Source organism: Lycorma delicatula, chromosome 7, assembly GCF_047948215.1.
Source record: "Lycorma delicatula isolate Av1 chromosome 7, ASM4794821v1, whole genome shotgun sequence".
Taxonomy (NCBI): Eukaryota; Metazoa; Arthropoda; class Insecta; order Hemiptera; family Fulgoridae; genus Lycorma; species Lycorma delicatula.
This window is the reverse complement of record NC_134461.1, coordinates 67,433,369-67,458,733: the sequence shown is the minus strand read 5'-3', so window position 1 is coordinate 67,458,733 and position 25,365 is coordinate 67,433,369. Positions and strand designations below refer to the sequence as shown.

General features: G+C 28.4%; 1 protein-coding gene across 1 annotated transcript in view; it reads left to right on the top strand.

Moving 5' to 3' along the window:
- Nucleotides 1-834: 834 nt before the first annotated feature.
- geko overlaps nucleotides 835-25,365 on the top strand; it is an 82,079-nt gene continuing 57,548 nt past the window's right edge. Inside the window, exons 1-2 of the mRNA XM_075371410.1 lie at nucleotides 835-959; nucleotides 22,341-22,897. Coding sequence (XP_075227525.1) covers nucleotides 22,750-22,897 — 148 coding nt within the window. The 5' untranslated portion in view covers nucleotides 835-959; nucleotides 22,341-22,749. The remainder of the gene's footprint in view (nucleotides 960-22,340; nucleotides 22,898-25,365) is intronic.

Genomic DNA, 25,365 nt, shown 5'->3' with positions numbered 1-25,365 from the left:
CGTGAATCTGTACCAGCGTTCGCAAAAGAATTGAAGAGCAACGTATACGCTCGGCTCAATGTTCAAAGGCTCTAGTTATCCTTTCATAAATACGTTATGAATAGCAATTACTGTGATAGTAAGAGCCTACACATAATTACTAACAAGTTTTCAGTTTTTGAAGTTCTACATCCACATAGCGTGGACAAACCTGCGAAGAATATATGGTAGTAGTTTTTTTCTTTTATACTAGTTCTGCATAAAAGAAAAAATCCAAGAATACCACAAATACACAATATAATTGTATAAAAATCTCTTTATCATTATTATTTTAAAATCCTAGTTAAATGTAAGGTACTTTTAAAATAATTTGAGTACTAGGTAGTGGAAATCAGTATACTTTGATGAGTGCAGTTTAGTTAACCACATATCTTAGTAATAATCGGCCAGAGTCTGTACAGGATTTTTATTTTATATACATGTCACACAATCATCTTCATCTCATTGGGTAACGGTGTTGCTTTATTGTTAGCAATTTAAACAGATCGCAACGTACGCATTAGGAATATAAAATAAAATTATTAAAATAGAAAACAATAGAAGAAAGATAATGAGGTATAACTGGTAAACAAAAAAGAGAACACATAAATTATTTAATTAAGTAAAAAAAGGAACATCGATCTGCCTACGGGCAACAATGAATAAAATCTTTGAATAATTTTACGCATTAATCATTCGTTGCTAGGTTATACAGATAAAATTTAATTCATATAACATTTGTAACATTTTAAACAGCTGATCATGCACGAATGTTGCGTAGTGGTGAAAGTGAAGTAAGTATAACTAGACAGACCGCAAGCTTGAGGCAGGAAGGTAGTTGTGTCGGTTGTTTTCTATTGCAGTTGACTGTTGTGGTTAACCCAGTGTGTATGTCTTATATATTTAAAACATAGCAGATGTTAAAATCCCGTTAGTGAAAGGTTAGTACAGAAAATCATGTTTTATTATCAAATAAATTATTTATATTTTTTTTTTATTAATAATTGTTAAATTTCGTTATAAATATACTGAATTACTTTAAAAAAATGTAATTTAATAAATTCAGTTATAAAATAAATTTTAATGATAGATCATGTTTTATGTAAGATCTATTTCATAAAAACACAATTTCTATTGTGTTAATTTGTAAAACTAATATCGTTTTTAATTACCTCGCACAACTATACACATTCATTGCTATTTATATTAAAGTATAAATGTTATAGAAAAAAAATGCACAACTGAGATGTAACGCATACACAATAACATATACGTCATGTGTTCTTATAATACATACATGAGTTTATAAAATTTTAATTATATAAATACATTACAATTAATTTTATAGTGATTAATTAATGAGTAGTTAACAATATTTTTTTGTTTGCAATACAGTTTCAGAGTTTTAAACGTAATCAATTTTTATTGATTGACATTTTTAACCTAACGTGTTTGTTATTAAACATATGTTTTTTCTCTTTTTTAATAAATATAAATCAATATTATTTTATTTTTAATAAAATTTATTTATTTAATTAAATAAAGTCAAATAGAATTTTGATACAGTTTTTTGTTAATTAAAAGTTAATTAAGTTTTTTGTTAAAATGAATAATAATAAAATTACTATTGTTGGGGAAAATAATATTTTATAACATATGATAATAACATAGAAAAGAAATAAATTATCACTAAAATTCTCAGCTGTGTAATAATTGTATTAAATACTTCTAACAACAAAACGTTATATATCTGTCCAAAATGAATTTAAGCAGAATCAATTTTTAATTTTCTTGTGCAATAGTTTACTTAAAACTAAAATATAAAATGCAATATTCAATAAGCAATAAAAATGCAAATTTATCATTTAAAATTCGTCATTATTTATCATATTAATCGGTACTTTACAACTGTTAATCGACACGTTCTGCCTGGGAAAACGTGTCGATTGACATTTTGAAAGGATTAATTATCAAATAATGAATTGAGAGTAAATCTTATATTATCAAAGATTGGACTCTTTTATATAAAAATGAATTGGGGTTATTTTTAATATTAATCAAATTATTTATTTAGTTAATATTTTTTTTTGAAAGATGACGCGCATTCAAAAGTCAATGTTTTCGGCATTGTGGTTGTATTCAGTACGCTAATTGTAAATACACAAAAAAAGTGTACCTTATTGTAGTTTTTGTCTTTAAGTAATTTTTTCATTATATAAGACAAAAACTACAATAAGGCAGCGAGGGCAATGTTTTAACAATATTCTGGTGTTTAATTTTTTTCTTTTTAGTATAATCCATATCTAATGTTTATTATTAGTACTTAAATATATTTAATTGAAATTTGTGTCGAATGATTTCAGCTACGGATAGATTTTAATGAAACGTTAACCTTAAATATTAAATTATGCGATTGATAGGCTAAGTCAATAATTGCATGCAATAAACAATTATTTATTCCGAAAATATGTATACTTGTACAGTACTGAATTATGAAATTTTAGATGAGAGTAATGTGTAACTTACAAAGAACGTAATTCGAATGAAAGGCGTCGTATTGACGCTTTTTTATGCTCTATCGGAGTCATTTCCATCAGAATACAACAGCTTTTGTCAGCTTGGGAGGTCACGGAGATATTAAAAAGGGGTTGCAAAATTAAGCTACTATACACGTAAACAATAATGAAATCATTTTATCAGAAAAAATATTTATTTCCTCATATTTATAAGTACACGTGTAAAGAAAATGAGTTAGTTGCGTTTGTTTTTCATTTAATGTTTCTTCATATCTGATTCTATGTTAGAAACAGACAAATGCAAGTCGTTTTTAGGTGACAAAAACATGATTCTTTTATCACTTATTAACGAAAAACTTCTTCACAGAGGTAAGGCGTGGCGAAAAGGGTCGCATCCGAAATTAAACTGACGTTCTGCAATCCATCACGCATCATTTATATTGTAAATGTATCATATGTAATGTACGATCATGATGCTGTCACAGCGAATATTATGTAAACAGACCAAATTACAAGGAGCACGTACATATTAAGTTGGAACCTGTAAATTGCTCATGTTTGTGCACTTCATGCATTCATTGTCACTATCAACGCAGCTAAATAGTTTTAATTAGGTTTCATTGAGTTGGTGTTAGAGGGTCGCAAAATATTCATTATATAATTTTTTTTGTGGGTGGTAGAGATAAAAAGGATGAGAATCACTGGGATAGTATATGACTTTTATTCCCTTCTTTTACGTTAAGAAAAAGTACAAAAAACCTACAGTTTAAATGATACGGAGAGTGACACTTTTTCCTTCTTTATTGATAGTTAACACGATGACCATAATAGACGAGCGGGACCCGAACAAAAAATGGCTTAGAAACATGAAAAACCAATCAGCATAGTTCTAATCACTAATTTAAGTCTTACCTTATGTTTTTGAGTGTGCTAAATCTGAATATGAAGTTTATTTTCATCTATAATTGGCCGAACATTGTCAAAATTGACATTTTAGCTATCTCAGCCGGATATTATTTCTTAACGAGGTTTTAGCAGTATTTCTTAAAGTGATTCTTCAAAAAACAAGACTAGATGGAATTTTCCAAAATAATTTCCGACTGATTTTTGAAAACTTTAGATTTATTTTCACAATATAGCATATTTAGTTGCAAAAATTGAGTGACGAGTTTTGAATTTTCACCTTTAACCGATACTGTGACAGCTCTTTGCCATAGAAAAAAATTATGAAAATTTAAAGTATCATCGTACGTAGTGCGGGCGGCTGCGCTCGATCTGCCTCTCGCGCCAGCTGTTTGCACACGTGTGCCGACTGATTACAAAAGATATACAATACTGAATACTTTGTTTTAAGATGTATTTTTATGTATTTTCATTGCTAATCAGACTTTGAATTGAAGAAACTGGTTTTGTATTTGTATATTTTTTGGATACACGTGCTTCGGTATCGATAAATTAGTGTTTTGATTTTTAGAACATTTATTAAAATTGAGTTTTTAATTTTTGAACTTCAACCAATTGGTGTGCATTTATTAACTTATAGTTCCTCGCGGTAAACCGTGCATGCCTTGATATGCTATTCACTCGTCTATTACCCACTGCAGAACTGTGGGAGTTTTTTATTCTTCTGCTGCTTATAAAGTGAAATGTGTAAAATGATAAATTTATACATAATTTACTGAATAGCCTATAATTTTCGTAAATGTAAATATGCGTAAAAATAATCAATAATGATTCCAAAAGACATTTTTTGGCTCTTTGATAAAATTAGATAAATGGATTGATGATTTAATCTATATATAAAGTGTTTTTATTAATTACATTAATAAAGTGTTGCAATTGGATCTAATCTATAAATAAATATTTATTTGTAATTAAAAATAAATGAGTAATTAAAATTTATATTTGATCATTTTCGAGGTTATTCACTTATAGTTTATCATGAAAATATGAAAAGTTTAACTTACAACACATCTATATGTGAAAAAAAAACTATTTATTAAATTTACATATTTGGTCGGATTTTTGTTTTCTTTATGGAGAAGGGGAAATCCGAAGAAAAATATAAAATTTTGATGTATGATTATTATAACGAGGTTTCAGCAATGGAATATTTAAATAATTATTTTTATTCTTGTAAAGGCGTACAATTGAATATAATAAAGTTGAAGTAGATGAAGAAATAAATGAAGAGATTAAAAAAAAAATGTAATACCGATATAAATATGTATAAACGTGTTACAATATTCATGAATGATAATCATTTAAGTGTATCTTTCAAGTAAACACTTTCTCTAATATCGTAACTGAAAATACGCTACTGTAGTAAATGATTTGCATCCAAAATACGTAAAAGTAAAATACAGCTTTACTTTATTAAAACACATTAATACAACAAAATATAGTCATAATTTCGCCCGAACACGATATTCAGATAGTAAATAATAAATATTAAAAATTAACAATAAAAATTAGATTAAAAACTAAGCCCCAGTAATATACAAAAACATGCCTATAACGTATGCTAAAAACAAAATAAAACCAAAATGAAATGTTACATTAACAATCTAAATTAAAACAGTAAAATTTCCATCTTCCATACGCCAAGTGGCATAAATAGCTGAAACATACTATAGTAAAAATTAAATATTTGAATACAAACGGTTGGCCTTAAGAAATAGTAAAACATTCGATGTCTCATTGTTTCTTAAGATATTTCGAAAAGTTAGCCTATAGTTTAATTTTCTGACGCAATGCCGCATAACAGAACCAATCCAGAAGGATGCGGTGTACAGATACTAGGCAGTCGTAAAGAACACAAATGAGTGATCATCTAAGTCATGAGATACTCATGAGTGAACCTAGAGTGATTTATTCCCAAACGGGAAAATAACCTCCTCTCGATGGTTATTCCTGTATGAGGGTTTCCACGGTGACAGGTGACCGCTAACGGTGACCACGGTGACGGTAAATATTTTTAACGGTAGCCATTCACTATTTTGAGGTAGCAATTCACTTTGCCACTCCTCACGGGCCACCTTATTCAGAAAACAGACAAGATCATCAGAAACAATACGATTAGTGAAGGAAGGCTCTTTTGCTGCACTATTAGTGCGCTCATTGCCTGAAATTCCAATATGGCTGGAGATCCACAAAAGCTCACAATTATGTTGAGTCATTTGAGAAATAACACACTTCTAGACACCAGACACCCTGTTATCTGTTAGATACAGTGTGTCTAACAGATAACAGGGTGTCTGGAATACTCTAAACGCCTGTAAGGCACTCATGGAGTCTGAATAGTAAAGTACATGTAGAAATTTGGGCTAATTATATTTAAGGCCTTATTAATAGTATACAGCTCCGCAACAAAAACACTGACTTTAATACAAAAAATCTGAATGTATACAAGAAAGAAGAAGTATAAATGAATATAATCTACTGAAATATAGGAAATTATTTCTGTTTGCTTTGCTTGAAGATCATTTTTTTTTTTACACGTACGTGTAGTTTCACAGAGCCAAATGAATTAGCTTGAATCAGAAATGAATCATTTGTAGCGTGTGAAAATGCCATACCTGATCGGGATACGACCCTGGGACCTCCGGATGAAAGGCCGAGATGCTACCACTCGCTTCGGCCTTTCATCCGGAGGTTCCGGGTTTGAATCCTGGCCAGGCATGGCATTTCAAGCACACTAAAAATCATTCATCTCATCCTCTGAATGGTCCCGGCTACAAAAAATGAATATTAGCGTATTTATTTATTCTGTTCAATTTATTGCTAAATACGTATATGCAGTTAAAATGCGTACTAAAAATAATTTTAAATAAATCTACTAAATTATATCTTATAAGAGTTTCTTTGGGGGGAAAAATACTTGTGCCCATGTTAAAACCAGCGTTATTTTGAAACGTGTTACAGCGGGGATGTTACTGTACTTTTTCTATTCTTTATAAAAAAGAAAGAAAATTTTGTGGATATTTAAGTAATTCATTCTCCTACTGGTAATTTACTATTTTAACAATAAGTCTAATGGTTCTTTATAAAACAAACGACCTTTAAATTAAAAAAAAAAAATTGCTTTTATTCTCTCAAGTTTAGTTGAATAATTTGCTACAAATTAAACCGTTATAATTTGAATAAGCTAAATGAATTTACAGATAATTAATATAATAAAAATAGCAATATTAAAAATGTTGGATACTCTGAATTCTCTTATTAAAAAATGTATTATTTATTTAATCGTGATGTAATTATTTATTCAGCTATTCCGCATATTATAAATATTAATGCTTACTAATGCATTCCAGCATTAATCACGAAATTAATATTGTTATATTACATAAATGCATTAGGTATTATATTTTTTTTCTTTTTGTTTTCTTTTTTTTTTGTTTTAATATTTTAGCAAAATAATAATTTATTTGTACAAAACAATAATTAACCAAATGAAAATAATCTTTATAATATAATACGGCCCAACTATGAATATTTTATTACGTACCTTGAAGTAACAAAAGGTTATTTGTTTATCCTGGAGTCTACACTCGTCAGTCTTCGAGGTAAACAACTTTTCTTATATTGCATGGTGTTGTCAAGATAGCAGAATAATCTTTTTCTTTTTTTTAAAAAGCTTTCAAGATATTTGTTCATTAAGTTTCTAATGTGTAACTTTTATACACCGCGTGTTTAAGCAAAATCAGATTTTTCTATTGTAAATTGTTTAAAATTTAATATTATTTATATTGTTATATAATACAGACTAATTATAGGAACGTGTATTTTTTTCTTTATTAACTAATTTATCTTCCACAGTGTATTCAAAATAAGTGTATTCCACTTATCTCAAAAATATTTTGAGCAATAATAGGTTATATTAAAATTTTTATAGTAATAGTTTTAATTTTTAAAACACAAGCTGACGAAAAATCGTGTTTTATAAACTTTCTCCTTCCTACATATCTTCAATCCATCTATGTATATTTATTTTTTTATGCAATCCACTTCCCTGTTTAAAATACCGGGTGATTCAAAAAGGACTTTACAATTTTAAAAGCATATAAAATCTATTTAAATAACTTTAGGTTCGGTTGAGGCCTCATTTCATAGCAAAACACATGGAGTTTTGACTCGCGTAGTTAATTAATTAATACCGAATTTGACCTACAGCACTGTCGCTAGTGTTATTAAAACTGGATATATTTACTGGTGCAGAACGTACTCGCTGTGTGTTTTGGTTTGACGATTTGCAGTCAGCAACTTCAGTTCAATGTAATTCTCTTAGAAAGTACGGTAAGGAGCCTCCTACTACGTATACAATTTACTCTTGACACCAAACTTTCGTTGAGATACGTTGTTCTGTAACGTGAGTGTTAAGGAACACTCACGCGTTCCTTAAGCTGCTGTGGAATAACTCAGAGAAAGTTTTGCACATAGTCCAAAGAAATCAACTCTATGTGCGTTACGTGAGACTGGTATTCCATAAACGATTACTTGGCACGTATTACATAAACGATTGCACTTGAATTCATACAAACTAACCGTGGTTCAACACATTATAGATGACTATAAAGTTGCTCAGTTTTGTGCGGAAATGAATTGGAGATAAACAGATACAGTTTAGACAATGTAGTTTTTAGTGATAACGTGTACGCCCATAATTGCACAAATATGGGGTACCGAAAACCCTGATGAAGCTTTGGAACACACTCATGATAGCCGATAGCCGTATTGTTTTTTTGTATATAATTGGTATTGTTTATCTGGACATGCTTCAAAATTTGCTAATTCCTCTGTTGATGATGATGAGCAAGACGGACGCCATTTCTATTAGGAAGACGGAGCACCACCTCACTACCCTAGAATCCCAGATCGGTGGATTGGTCGTAATAATCCAATTTCAAGGCCCCCTCGCTTCCAGATTTGATCACGCTAGATTTTTTCTTGAAAGATATCATTAAAGATCGAGTTTATGAACCACGATTGCCTGCTGATCTTGTTGAGCTAAGACTTTGAATTAACGCCGCAGTAGGTAACGCCCGACTTGACTACAATTTGGAATATAATCCACTTTAGGTAGGTATTACAAATGGAAGCTATATTGAACCAAATTGAATGTTGGTTGACAAACTTGATAGTATGAAATGAGACCTCAACTGAATCTGCAAGTTATCTCAAAAAATTTGTATTTGCCTTTATAGCTGTGAAGTCCTTTTTGAATCACCCGGTATATTCCCAAATTTATTTATTAATTTAATTTTTTACTATATTTTGAGTTTTTTAATGAACTTTAATAGCTTTTTCATTGTTTGAAGCAATTTGATATTCAATTGGAAATATTTTTTTGTTAGGCTTGCTAATCTAAACACACGTGCAGAAGTAATTTATTATTTAACCTTTCTTCACGTCTACGTAATGTAAAAATACGATTAAATAAATAAAAACCTTGCAATTCAAGTTCATAACCTCACTAAAAGAATATTTCTTAAAAAAAACGTGATAAACTTAATAACTGATTTCTTGAATATCAGAGCTGTAATTTACAACGCTACTACGTAAGGAAAAAATCAAATATAAACACGTAACAATTCGGTTAAATTAAAATGTAATAATTACAGTAAAAATTATTTTCTTAGTAAGGATAAAAAACTTACTGAAATTCCTTGTATAATGACGTCAAGACAAACGTCCTCCTAGTATTATATGGCGTAATATCAGTTGTTTCGAACATCTGTTTAATGTTTGAATATATATATATACTCGATGTAAGGTATTCTTTTTTTAATTTCAATAGAAAAAATATTACTTTTAACATGTTTATTAATTTTATACAGAACCTAATTCGAGAATAGTGATATAATTTAAGTCAATTATCACGGAATAAATTTTTAAAAAACCATTTTTAATTGGAAACTAAACAACAGTATTCTGTAAACCTTGTTTTTTAACTTTTTTATGTAAAATTACATTAACTTTGAACAACAATTTATATCTAAGAATTAATGTAACACTTTTTGGATTTAGAGCAGAAATTTGAGAGAAATCTTTCCTAAGTCATACTCGAAAACTCAACATTTTCAAGCTTATGTTTACATGAATATTTTTCATTATTTTGATGAGAGAAATACACTTATAAAATGTGAAGAAAATTCCTCAAACACTCTGTATATGCAGAAATGTTTTAATCATAAATAATCGGACTAACTACATTAGCTATAATCCATCACACGACCTTTGTAACAAGCCATCTTCAGTTTGACACAGAGTCTGTGTCTATTTAACCATAACTTCAAAGACTCAGGTACACCAAAGATCAATTTGATAAATCAATCTATGTTGGATATAGATAATAAGCCAAACAAGAATTTTCAATACAAAATGTTTCTGTAAAAAGGAATAATATGAATAGCTTAACTTCTTACAAATAGTAACCAACAGAATAAAAAATAAGAACGTTTAGATATCTAACTTCATCCAGCAATATTAACGGTTATCTGTAAATTGTATGATCACGAATATATAATTATATGATTACAAAATATATGCACAGGTATGTAAAATTGGATAAAATCTTCAAACCAGCTATTTTCTACTTTACGTCTAAAAGTAAATAAGTAATCATCTGTAAAAAAAAAACTTGTGTGAAATTTTGTTAAGAAAGACTTTCCACATGTTTCTGCTACACGTTCTATTCATAACTTATTTTAAAACACTATTTTTTTGCTTTACATGTGATAATCCTTCATTTTTGTATATTGCTTATAATATACATTTTTGTATATTTTAATATAACAAAAGAAGGAACAACAGTGCAACCCTAACTCTATTATTCCGTTTTTCTACACCACTAAATTTTAAAATGCTTTAGCGATATTTCCTTTATTTTCTGTTGATCTACGTCGTGTATAAATCACAGTCTGAACAAATATATTTTTTTTAAATCCTTTTCTCAAGTTCAATGATACATTTTTCGTTTTTAACATTCTTACGAAATAACGTTCTTTCCTATTACCATTTTATTTTTTCATTCCACGTTAATCAATCTTATTGTAATTAAACCTTAGAGAAAATAAAATTAAAATAAAAAAAGATGTTTAACCTAAAAGAAATTAAATTAGAAATTAATTTCATTTTTAAAAGTACGAGAGTTATTACAATAATAATGACTGTGCTCATGCGGAAAAAAACGAAGACACGCACGGCGACCGACAGTGTGTTGCCACGATCTCAGTGGCAACACACCAAAACATGGCAAGAGTACTGCAGTACTCTTGCCATGTTTTGGCGCCAAAACGTAGTTTTGACGACCGACACTACTTCTATAGGACTTACAAGCAACGCTGTTGTTGCTACCACGATCAACAAAGATCGACGCATGACACTAAGAGAAATCGAGAATGAAACCGGAATATTCCATTTTAACGGAATATTTACAAAAAAAATTTCGCAGCGCGATAGGTACCATACAGATTAAATGAGCAGAAAATCAATGAGTCTCTAAAATGCTTAAGAACGGCTTACACCTTATAAAATGGAAGACGAGCAGTTCTTGAATCGAATAATTGCTATTGATATTGCGCACTCAGACATTGCGAGTTCTGTCGTTGATATCGTTGATTATGCTTGGGAAACCCTATGCTATTGGTCCTGATTTGATTCAGACGGACTTCGATATCTTTCAAAGCTGAAAGATCCCCTTCGAGGAATTTGTTTTTGCAGTTTGAAAGAATTATCAGCTGTTGTGCCACTGGAAATTCGACAACAAAGATCGTTTTCCGAAAAAACTTGCCCGATTGTTGGTGAGCGAGCAGTAAACTTGATTTCGTGTACAAATAATGTTTTTGTCGAATCGTGATGAACTGTATATTATTTAGAAAAACAATCGTATTTTCTATTTCGGCCATTATATTATTCGTAATATTTGACGATGCATGATTCTAAATATTGTTGCACTGCTACGTAATATACATAATCAAAAAAAATAATGTTAACATTAGGTAACGTAGCAAATAAAAAAGTTACGTTAATACTTATACACCAAAACGACAATGAACTGATATTGTTGTAACAAACACCACTTAATAATCATTTACATGGAATTTTCTGCTTATATAATAGCCAATCATTTTTGACCTCACTGTTTTTAATTGAAATTTTTCTTTATATCCCTTCTTTCTTAATTACTTTTTCTAATTTGAATTTTCCATTTGATGGATTTTTACACTTACCTACATTTTTATTTTTCGTTCTGGCTAGGTTTCTAATTATTGATATTGTTTCATTATGCATATCTTTGCCGTTATTAGAAAGAATACTCTGTTTTCTTTTTATGGATATTTCACAGAAAAGTAATATAATTGCCTTACTGTATGTCGCACTGTTTTGTTAATGGTACACGCCTTATAAAGCTTGTATTTATAATTGTTTACCGCTGAAATACAAGTAGAAAAAATAAAAACTAATTACATAACAAACCAAACTAGTCTTGTTTTTGTTAGCAGAATTTTTTTATGTTTACAACCTTGTAAATATTTTATATTTTTTGGTTTTTATTAAAACCAAAAGTTGTTGATTTAACATGCGATTGACATATCTAATTATTCAAAGTCCACAAATTTATAAGTTTTACGTTTAACATAATGTGAAGGAAAACTGTGTAACTTCAATGAGCGAGTTGAATTTACATAGTTCCAAATACTAGAAATCGTTAACCAGTTTAAGTTCAAAAGTAATACAAAAAGTAACAATATTTCTGTTTGAATAAAAGAAGTAATATTTCTTTTAAAATATAACTTATCTGTATTTTATCTTTTCCTTAAAGTTGTTTAAATTTCCGGTTTAAAAATTAATAAAGATAACAATATTCAAGGAAAGTAACGTACATTCATATTCTTTATTTGAACTAAATGTTTGTTTAAGAAATATTAAATAAATTTTTTAAAAAATCATTATGTATTCTCTTAGTATCGAAACATACATTTTTCTGAAGCATTGTGTATTAAAAAGGTATTTAAAATTGTTTGATGAATAATTAAAAAACGTCTGTATATACGTAATATTTCAAAACGCTTATTTAATAATTCTGTCTCCCTTTTTTGCTTTTTTAATAGAAATTATATTACACATATTTATAAAATCGATTGGTTAATGAGCACGATTCATTTGTTGAAGCAGACTGTCCACAAATGGAGCCTCATTTACATTTTTCATTTACTTACAGTATGTCTAAAAGTTATTTAATCGATTTTTACTATAGGTTCTTTAGTAGATTGTTGGTTGTTTAACGTTTAGGTAGTTTTATATGGAATTACTAAATAGTATTTAGTACGTTAGTAACTTTGGATTCTAAGTGAGCAGTTTCATATCGTTCATATCTCGACGAAAAAAATTATGTGAAGAAGTTTGAATACAGATGCTAGTAAAAAAAATGTTACTTTTACTAATGGAGCTGTAAATTTGGCAACCCAATAAGGAGAATAGATAATAATTGTAAATATTTGCGAAAATGTAACAGAAGAATATCATCCCATAATTCCATTATTTTTTTTTATATTTTGGCGTGAAATATATTAAATAAGAGTCGTTTGTTGAGCATTATTCCTCAGTAAGTACTTAGCAGCGGAAGATTTTGTAACAGGAAATTAATTGTTAATGTGTATACTACTCAAGGAAAAATTTTCGTTAAATGCTAAATTTCATTTGGAAAGATTTGACCGGATTTACCTTCATTTTTTAGTTAATGGGCCATTCAAAAAAAATTAAATGACGCTTTAGGTTTGCAAAGTATATATAATGATTTTAATCGCAAATTATCCATTTTAAATCATTTGCAAAAATTTAATTTTGATCCAAATGATACTTTTTTTATTAAATTAAAATTATAAATTGGCGATTACTGATGAATTAGTAAACGTAAATAAGAAATATTAAATTAAAATGACACCAAAGGTGGCATAAAAACTTCCCAGTAGCATAACATTCTGGCATTTTACCTTTGTGTTTCGTGATAAACATGAAAAAACGGTAGACGGTAAAACAAGAGTATGAGAGGCGATTAGATAGTGCATAAATAACCCACCGGGTTGGTCTAGTGGTGAACGCGCGTCTTCCCAAATCAGCTGATTTGAAAGTCGAGAGTTCCAGTGCTCAATTCCTAGTAAAGACAGTAATTTTATACGGATTTTAATACTACATCTTGGATACCGGTGTTCTTTGGTGGTTAGGTTTCAATTAACCAGAGATCTCAGGAATGGTCGAACTGAGACTGTATCAGACTACACTTCATTTACACTCATACATATCATCCTCTCTGAAGTATTATCTGAACGGTAATTACCGGAGGCTAAACAGGAAAAAAGAGCTTTCTGAAGAAAGCTCAAAAGCAGATTCAAAAGCATTTATTTTAAAATTGTAGAAAACAACAAATCCTGCCAATTGTGAGGAAAGTCTATCGGGAATGTAGGAATCTGTACTTTTTTCAACAAATTTTCTTAAATATTAGCAAGAAAACACTTTACCAAAATAATACCAGGCGACAGTACCATCACTTCAGTACTAAAGAATTTACTTGCGGTAGAAGTTATCGATTTTTGATATTTTGTTGATGAATATAATTTGGAATCAAGTTTGTAGATAAAACGCGAAAAGTATCGGAATAAGAAACGCCACCTGGACCGAATTTAAGCACTTTTTTCTGGACAAAGTGGAGGAAAACTTTAAATAAGCCGGCAAAGCACTGTGAAACTGCCGACGTGTGGGGATTGAACTCACCAAAAACCTCTCAATCCAGTCATCATGTCCTAAGAAGGGCATGCGTGTTCTCCCAAACGGATCTCGACTTCAGGCGTCTGTGTTCACCTAGAGCTAATAGATTAGTAAGTGTATGATGCAACTCTTGACTCGCACGAGGGTCTGTTGTCACAGGAGCGTCATTACCGCTGTCCATCCACACTTGTGCAGACAGATTACGGTTCGCTGTCAGGCTGACCTCACCCCGGGTCCATCGGTCCCAGGACACCGTTTTTCATTACCCAGATCTTCACAATCCTTCACAAATTCTTCATGATAATCAGGATTTTCTACGGAAGATTCAGCCTTCTGGTCTCCTCATCCTTATTCCTGATGACTTTAGTAACATAAGCTAAGATCGTGTTATAATCTCGTTCTGAGTATTTTACTAATAATATTATCAACACCAAGCTGTCCGACGAAAAGTGTAACTGTTCTGCACTCGGCTACTCACCTGTAGTACTGAGTATGGGCTGGTGTATCTATTTAAGCACATTAGATCATCTAATAATACACTTCATCAATTTTGTAATTCTTCATGGTGCAATTATTTGAAATAATTGCAAATTTCTATAACAGTAATGAGCACTTTTATTTACCAAAAGTAAGACAATGACTTATATAAAACATCCATGTTGATTTATCACAAACTATCCTTGAAAAATGCGTAAAAGGTACTCGAAAGTTTACAACTCAGTTACAAACAATTAAAAAATGTTTGTTTCCATAGATACGCTTTCCTTTGGTATTTAGGATACAGTTAGCATTTTTAATAAAGTATTGTAATTTTAAATCAGAAAAAAATTGAGGGATCATTAGTCAAAAGGAAGTAGAAGACTAATTTAAAAAAATGAAAACCCTGATAAATCTTTAAACAGTGCAGGACAAAATTAGATTGTAGTAAAATATTTCTTTACGTTTTTTCCTGAAATTATTACATTAGATTTTTCTCAGTATTCATTGAGAAATAAGTATGATGTAAAGATATACTCTTGGTATCGTTTAAGTGAATTTGAGAAAGAAAATTTAAAAAAATTATCTGTCTCAATTTAATTTTTTTTCTAGATCTATATAAAGGTAAAACAATTAGAACTTTACCTTTTATAATCTGATAATAGCATAGAAAATACGATTATGTGATCCACTTAGGCGACGATAATAACAGAATAATTTGAAAAGTTTACAAGGGAATAGAGAGTAAACCTGATAAACATCATATAAAAACAAATTATTGAAGTGTGACTATCTAATCTGAATATACTTTTTTTTTAAATACACAGAACGCAAATGAGAACTTACTGTTTTTACTTCCTTGTACGAAGTAAAGAAAATATTGTGATCGCACAAAATTTTGATTTTCAGATTTCAACGGAAATATTCATTTTGACCATCCCTGAATCCATTTTGACTAGTTTCAGCGTGACGTCTGTACATACGTACGTATGTACGTATCTCGCATAACTTACAAACGATTAGCCATAGGATGTTGAAAGCTAGTTATGCACCTCCTTTTTTTATTGCAATCGACTGAAACAAAAGTGTCCAAAAAAATTCCAAAATCCCCAAAAAATTGGATTTTGGATTTTTTCTAAACTGCAATAATAAGTCCTCATTGAGAATTTTATCTACATTGAAGTTAACTACAGAGTGACTAAAGAATAGACACTCACAGGAACATATACCCTGAGGCATACATGCCCGATCTATAATAAATTCCAAAAAATTCTTATCTTTTTTAGTTCATTACTCTTCTGATATTGTCGGACAATATTCTCTCTAATATGGAGTTGTTCTCATTTAGTTTATTTGTTTTTTGTTGGCAATCATTTAATCGCTCTTTAATTCTTTCCTTGGTCTTTATGTTATTTTACACTGTAAGGTTGAAATTAACATTTGTATATACAGGAGTTCACTAATCGAAATATTTTAATTAACTATTATTTATACGACACCAGAAATCTGAAACTTTTGTTAATCAGCAACTCACGAAGATACGAATAATATGATCTAGTAATACGAGTAATATGGGGACTTTTGCTCAATCCTAATATTACACGTAGGATTGTTGAATTAATAATTGTATAAATATTTGATGTTAATAAAACTCATATTTTAACAATTGTGTAACTGTACAATTTATTAAAGAATTGGAGGATCGTATCTCACTTTCAAATGAAATGTTTAAATGAAGTTCAACAAAACTGTGTATATGTAATTTAATAGGCGTACAAGGAAATCATGTGGTATCCACATCAAAGTTTTTTTAACGCAGTTACTAAGAGAATGTATTTTTCAAACAAGTTGTTATTTCCATAGTTTTGTTGTACTTCCGATAAGTTATCTTATAATAATGTTAATTCTAGTCTGAGATAATGGAAACATTAAACGGTCATTAAAAGTAAATCAATAAATTAAAGGTTAATACATTTTTTCATAGGTCTATTAATGGGAACATTTACACCATTAAAATAACAAAAGCAAGCAACCTATTTCATCAAATTATACAGTAAAACTTAACTCTTTTTACTTTACTTGTGAACAAAAACAAAGTAATTATATTTAAATTATACTATCTGCATTAAATGAACAAATCTATTTATTTATCCTAGTTTTAAAATTACTATAGTTTTATTTTTAGTTTATTTTTTCGTTCTTTTGTTTAATAATGTAATATCCAGCTTATAAAATATAAACTGTATTCGACATCTAATAAATATTGTTACGTTCGTATTACGAAACCTTATCTATCTAAATATTATTGCCCATCTAAACGGAATCCTAACAATTTACTTACGTCCATTTAAAATTTTATATCGTAAATTTTAATCTAGTAATAAAAATCCTACTAAATAAAAACAAAGTAATTTATTTTTAACTTTAAACAGTTTACGCTTAATCGTTAGTTATGCAATAAAATATATTGTTTCAAACTACTATCTTGTACATTAGAATTACAGGAAATCTAAGTTGAGCTGCATTAAATCTAAAAATTATCAAAATAAGATCCTGATGAAAGGATCACGCAAATTATTATAAAACAGAACCTATTTTCATCCAAAAAAAATAATTTTATATTGACAAAATCTGGTATAATAGTTTGTAACGACATATTCTAACTCGTTAAAAGAATAACAAAAATAAAATTTATGGTGCAATTTAAATAAGCAGTGACAACTTAGATATTAGATATAACAGTTGAACAGACAGTGTATTTATACTGTAATAACTTTGAAATATCCAACAAATAGGACATCAAAACAAATACTTTAAGAATTTTTAACAATTTAAAAAATACATGATTTATGAGAAGATAAAACTCATAATGAAATTGGGCAAGTCCCAATTATTGCAAGACCAAAAATTTATTTTATATATTTTAGGAAGATCTGGAGGCAGCGTTAGTTCTTAAGACGCAAGTTCCAGGTTTTGTTCTGCCACAGGATGAAAAATACAATCCCTCGTCATATCGTTCAATAATTAAGATACTAAATGCCACACAGAATACTATACAAAAAAAAAATACGGATCTGATGTAAACCGATAGAACCCACGGTTGAGGAGTTAAGTGACGAGAAAAAAATGTGAAATGTAATCAAGCGACAATTAACCCGAGAAAGGACCAAAGAACAAGACAAATAAACTCATTCAAAATAACCCACTAAGCAGTGGTTTCATTCTGTATTTAATTTATCGGGAGATTTGATGTTGTACCTCTACCCAAGTTAGCAAATTCATATTAGCAAAATTAATACGATGAACTACTTATGTGAACATCATAAATAAAAAATTATAAATTTCGAGAACTCAGCTTACATTATACGGTTTGAAAGTTATAGATAAAAAAATAGATAATTATTCTATGCGTAAGCTATGTATGTATATGTAAGCTCATTGGGTTAAATGATGCTCTGACATATCAACTGCCTACTACATTTCTTTCTTTATTATAAAAAAAAAAACTAGACAGTAACCTTTACAGAAATTTAGATGTCCTTATTAAATATTTTGGTAAAATATTTAGTTCCTATGTTTTAAGAATCACAGATAAACTATTTTCACGACCAAATTCAAATATACGTTCATCGGTGTAGAGAATTCAAGAACAAGCGCTAATAAAACTATTAGAATAAATTTTGGATACGAGCACTGTCTTTATGATAAATGAATTCTTGTGTCACCACAGTTGGAACTGTTTTTAAATATAATATTTTTTTAAAAAAATGGTTCAAAGTAGACCTGGAATCCTTCTTGGGAATCCTATTGAGATTTCTTGTGTATGTATCCTCTTATATAGAACTGGTTTTGACTTTTGTTTTAATGAACTACTGTAAACCCTAGCAATGGGTAGATAATAAGAATCTCCGATCTTATTTCTAAATGGTAGTTGATAATGATATCAGGAACTCTTTAAAACTGAAAGGTATTTTTTTGGCTTCATGAAGTTTGTATAAAAGTATACGAGTAAGACTTTTTTTTAAGATATCAGTCAGTTGACTTCTTTAAGTGAAGACCAATCTTTATTTTTACAGTTTTTATCAATGATTTTACCTTTTACATATTCTCCATTACAAAATTAACTAAATCTGGATTTTTTAATTCATAGAAGCCATTCCAACCAAGTTCAGTTTTTACAGGATCCTGCTGAAAATATCTCTTCTCTACAATTCATTTTCACATCTTTTCTAAACGAATAATTTGCTGCATCCCTACATAAAAATATTTTTTTTAAAGATATATAGCAGTAGTTGTAAATTTAATTTTTTTATTAAATCTCTCTAAGTAAGTTCTAAAATTATAGCAGGCTATACTCTCTATTTTACGAAACAAAACACTTGCGTTCGCGCGCGAGTGTTTGTCCAGCAATCTTTTTTCTTCATTTGACTACTTTATATGACGCTCAGGAGTGGATTTGCTAAATATTACTTAAAGAACATAAACTATTCATACAACCATTTTTCGTTTTAGAACCTTCTATAAGATATTACCAGACTTCATTATTACGACACACCCCACTTAAAATAATATATTCGCAAACAGGATAAATACAAAAGAACTTTTTTTAAATATATATATATAAACAATGAAATAGAAAAGAAAATTTTAATCATAATTTCCTTTATTTACAAGAAAACCATTGTTGAACCACAATTAAAAAAGAAATGAAAAAACTTTCTATTAAATCAATTATCAATTATTCAGTTTCAAGACCAATGGAGCGTAATTGCGGATAACAACATGGTCGTACCTATTAAAAAAAAATAGAAAGTTTATTTCTACTGTTTGTAGAAAATTGTATTTTAATCGTTTTGACTTCTTAGAATTACTGGGAAGGAGACATGAATACTATACCTAAAAACATAATATCCAACTGTAAATAGATAAATATAGACTTAATCAAAAAAAAAAGAATAAAGTAAAAGGTGTAAGTGAAAATTCATTAGTTATTAATTTTTTTATTGGGATTTTGGGCTATTTTATTTTTAATGAAGGTTTAATAATGCGACTCTGGTCAAGACGGTTTATTTAATATTTAAGAAACGCTAAAGGATTTAATTAATTGCCAAACATAACTTGATTAGTGTTATCTGATTTTTTCGTAAATATGGAGTTATGGTAATCTAGATTCGTAGTTATAGAAAAATAAAAATATAAGTAGTATTTCATTACACCATTGAATACAGAATTCAATCAGTTTACACCTTTTGTGGGCTATTACTGCATTTCCAATTGTTCATTAAAAAATCAATTACAAATATTATTTTCTAAAAAATAATTTAAATTATCACATTATGATTAATTTATAATTGTCTAGTCTCGATTTATAAAATTTACTGATAACGTTAATAAGAGTAAGATTTAGCAAAATCAGCATATAATTATAAAACTATAAGAGGCGAAAAGCAGGTAAAGAAAAAATGAATTAATGCCGTCTTTCTCTACAAACCACTTAGAGCTGAAATCATTATTAGGGTATAGCAATTTTATAAGTATTGACATTCATCGAGAAAAGGTCACTTTCTGAAAAAAAAGGTTCGAAACTATTTTTATTTATTTCTCTTTAAATCAGCAGAAGAACATTTTTCCACAGGATTTACCTTTGGGAAGCTAAATAACTCGGTACACGATCTTGTTATTTCCATCTGAATCTCCCACTGTTATATCAAGAAACTACAGTCCTTCAAAAATATTTTTCAAAACTTTATACTTAATTATTTTGATTCGTACATCTTTGATATTCGTACAATCTTTTCATCTTCCTCGTTAAAATACATGTCTAAATTCATGTCAAAGGCCGTTAGTAAACAAATAAACATAATGAGTACATAAATAATAATATTAATGGTTTACCATTGGCGTTTGATGCTTCATAATAACGGTAAGAAAATCTAAAAAAATTATATTTCATTTCAAACATTTTTTTGTGATTCTATATAATATCAATTGGATTACTGAAATTTTCGTCAATATAACTTTCTTTATAAACTTTTCTTTTTCTGTTTAGCCTCCGGAACTGCCGTAAGGTATTACTTTATTTTTTTACAAAATGAAGGCTGGTGTGTTTTTAACGTTAAAATGTTAAGTATCCTTCACTAGTGAAGTATGGTCTTGTACATTCTCAGGTCGAGCATTTCTGAGATGTGTGGTTAATTGAAACCCAACCACCAAAGAACACCGATCTATTATAAATTCGAGTTAGGTTGAAAAATAATAGAAAGTTTGCCAAAAGCCAGTTATTTTTATACGGATTTGAATACTACTTCATAGGTTCCGGTGTTTTTTGGTGGTTGGGTTTCTTTTAGCCACACATTTCGATCTGAGACTGTAAAGTAATACCTTACGGCAGTTCCGGAGGCTAAACAGAAAAAGAAAAGTTAAAAACACACCAGCCTTCATTTTGTAAAAAAAAATTCTTTGTTAATTTTTTTTTTCTTTTAATACTGTTTATTATTGTTTTTATCTTCCTATACGTTAAGCGTAGAGAGTGTCTTTGTCAGAATCTAAGGATAGATATTAAAATTTCACTCAAAAAATTAAAAAATCAATGCAAAATGTTTTAATATTTTACGTTTTTGATTATAATCTGAATTATTCATTCATTTTGAAAAAGCATCGATATCTGCCTGAAAGCTATGAACGCAGTGTTCTCGAGTGCTTATTTATATGAAAATATGTACAAACGTGATTATTATTACCCGGGTAATAATTAATACATAATTATTTTAAAACAACTCCTACATCGGATTTTGAGGAGAGGAAAAAATACTATAACGGTCATATAATTGCATGGCATTTTCACACACGCTCCAAATCATTCATCTCATCCTCTTAAGGAATTCATAACGGTGATCCCCCGAAATATCAGCAAATTATTTCTTTCCAGAATTCCTTAACATCGCTCGCACTGGCTCACATATTTCAAATTAACTCAATTTGTTCTGTTATTTTTTTATATGATTTCATAAGTATTTTTTCATAAATTGTTTTTTTTTTAAATACAAAGCTTATTTAAAAATGAAATTATATATTTATGACAGAAAATCAATAGTGGAACAAAACATGAAGAACTTGTGCTTATCGGAAACTATATGACGACTTTAAAAAAAAAAACAACCAATCCAGTGTTTTTCTTAAAAAAACTTACTTGAAAAATCTAACAATAAATTCTACAAGCTTAGAAAATTTGTTATTTTGTTCTAAACATCATTTTTTTTAAATAATTATGTTTGTTGCAAGAAAATAAATTCTTTTTCACATGTAATTAATTATATAATAATAATAAATAATTAGGTAATAACAGTATCAGCTTTATGACATAATAAAGATAAAACCTGGTTAAAATGTAAGAATATTTCATAGTTTATTAATAAATTCAAATGTTCACCAAATGAAAAAAGAAGTTCTGAATTGTTGCAATTAAAAATGTAATTATTTTACTTATAATTAATTAATTTAGTTATCAGATTTATATAGTTTTAGCGTTATTTATTAATAAAATAAATTTATATTTTGTTTCAGCGTGGTATTCCATTCAATTACCTCCTACTATTACTACTACTTCTCAGTACCACCACTGCCGCAACGTCTACAAACTACAGCCGACAACAAAAAGTGGAGACTAAAGGGAATCAAGAGTAGAAGTAGTAAGCAAGGTTCTCCTCTCCTCTCTTTAGTTCGTAAGATTCACTTTCACTTCAGTTGACTATTACACGTTTACTGTTGTGTACCTATCCGTCTCGCGTATGGATTAATGAAATATTTTAATTGTAAACACCTATCGTTAGATTAATCAAATTTTGTCGACCGGTTTTTATTATTTATTTATAATTGTTTTTCGCTTCCTTTTTATTTGAATTACGATAAATAATTTAACACCGGTTAGTGGTAGTACAATTATAATATTCGGCAAAGAATATAATCAATAATCATGGGTTCTGGATTAGTTCGTGTTCTTATCTTAGTTGCTCTACTTGTTCTTTTAGCAACTGAATATAGTGATATTTTACGACAAGCTAGAGAAGCATTAGCAACGGAAACATCAGATATCAAACACAATGAACAAACACCAAGTATTGGTAAGTTTATTTATAATTATATTAAAGCATGGATTCCGCATTTTATTTTGTAATTCATTAAAATGAAGCTTGGTTATTTTATTATAATTTTTTATTTTTTTTTGCCTTCACGGAATTTAAAAAAAAATATATTTCAAAAAGACACTACATTTATATTTTTAAAACATATATCTAAACTAAATAAGTTAAATTATTATAGATGTTTTTAAACGAAAAAGTACAAATGCATGGATTTATTACGTAACCTAGTTCTTGTATGCTTTAATATATTTGCTTTCATATACAGAGATAACTGCTATGATAACGGTTCTTTTATTTTCTTTCATTATACGACATGGTGATGTAAATTCAAATTATCATATAGAATTAATCATAGAATCTAAGATGATGATGTGGTTAAGCATAATCTGATTATTTATTTGAAAGCTGCTTGTATGATTACCATCTAAGCTGTAGTTTTTTTTTTTGCAATATTATTTCAACCAAGATTTTGTTTAAAAACAACCTCGATGTTTCCTGTTTTTTTTTTCTTATATCAATTTTCTAATAATTTCTTTTGTACAAATATCATGATTGTTTTAAATATATATGACTTTTTATAACTTTAAATATTAGTTCATTATTTGCACTTGTGTTTAACTACTTTAAAATTTGTTAATATAACTATTTCGCTTTTTTAAAAATAATTAGATGTTTAAACAAAAATAATTGTGTGGGACATTCAATTTTGTTAAATATTCGGGTAATAAGTTATTCTCTAATTAATAATTATTAAACACTCAATTCCTGTTTATATCAAAATTAAATTTTTAGTTGCTTGTTAAATTTCAAGTTAGAACTGTTTTATATATTTCTTAGAACTAAACTACTTTACTCAGCTATAAATCCGAGACTGATTATTGCAAATATTAAAAATATTTTTTTATGGTATTATCCTAAAATTAGTACAACATCTAATGTCTCAATGGATAATTTAATACTTCAAAATTTGTAACAAATAAATAATAACAAATATCACATTTCAACTACAAAATAGTTTCTCCTCTAACAAAGTTTGGATTCTCTTAAATTCAACCTCAATTTTCATAATTTTAGAGTAGTAACAAATAAATAATAACAAATATCACATTTCAACTACAAAATAGTTTCTCCTCTAACAAAGTTTGGATTCTCTTAAATTCAACCTCAATTTTCATAATTTTAGAGTAGAATTTTTGAAAAAATACGTGTTTACAGTCACACAGAATATTGTTTTTCTGTAAATACGGTAAGAGAAGAACTATTTTTTGAGTATATTAAGGAATTTCTCAACCAACTTCTAAAATAATAAATAAAAAGTATAATTATCATTTGAACAAGAATATAAATTAGCATTTTTCCGTAAAAAAGAAAAAATGATTAAATGAGCAATGTTACTAGTAAAATTATGAACACGTAGAGTATACAGCAGGAAGGAATTTTTTTTGGAATCATAATTAAAACTTTTTGTTTATAATTCTTGGAAAGATATCAAAAAGGTAAATTGCTATATGCTATAGACCAACTTTGTCAAATCCCACACCAATTTTTTTACTTGTAGCCTTTTTATAAAAATAAAAAATATAAAAAAATTTGTGAAGGTTATTTTTGAATCTCAAATCTATACCCTTCTATTAAATCTAACCTTCTTTTTCCATGATTACTTTTATTATTATACCTTTCTGGTTAGTTAATTACAAATAGTACATTTTTCATCTGCTGTATATTTGTTATTTAATTTTTTTAAGCTAGTAAAAGTTAATTATTTTAGAATAACAGTGAATGGAATTTCTATTAATCTTTATTTTAGTTGCATGAGATTTCATTTTGTTCATCTCTAACGATTTTACTTTTAAAAAACTAATATATTGGCTGTTGAGAAATTTAAAATTATTAAGAATAAAAGTAGTTTTATGAAAATAAAAAAAAAAATTATTAGGTAATAAAAACAATAGTAATGAATATTTATGAAGTTTATATTATAGAGGATATGAATTATTTGATTAAAACTGCTCGGTTTTTCAGTGAAAAAACGTTACTGAATGAATACAAAACACAATAATTTTTTTTAAATTGTCAGTGTTGGACCAACGGATTTTTTTTATGATCCGATATGTAGATTACATGTGACAACTATCTCAAGGTCAATCAACAATAATTTTTGTCATTCAGGTTGGTAACAGCAATGGTTCATTGTATAAACAATTGAACAGCTGTACATTAAAATCTTTTTTACAAGTATTAACTTATTTCGATTTATAAATTATACATTTCGATATATATAATATTCAATCATCCATTTTTATTTAATTTTCATACATCATCAACGTTCCTCACCTACGTTCATCAACTTAAAAATATTTGAAATTATTTTATTTACACGACAAAAATAATTGTTGGCCGACACAATAAGAAAAATTTAAAGGAAATTGAAAAACTAACATTGTAGA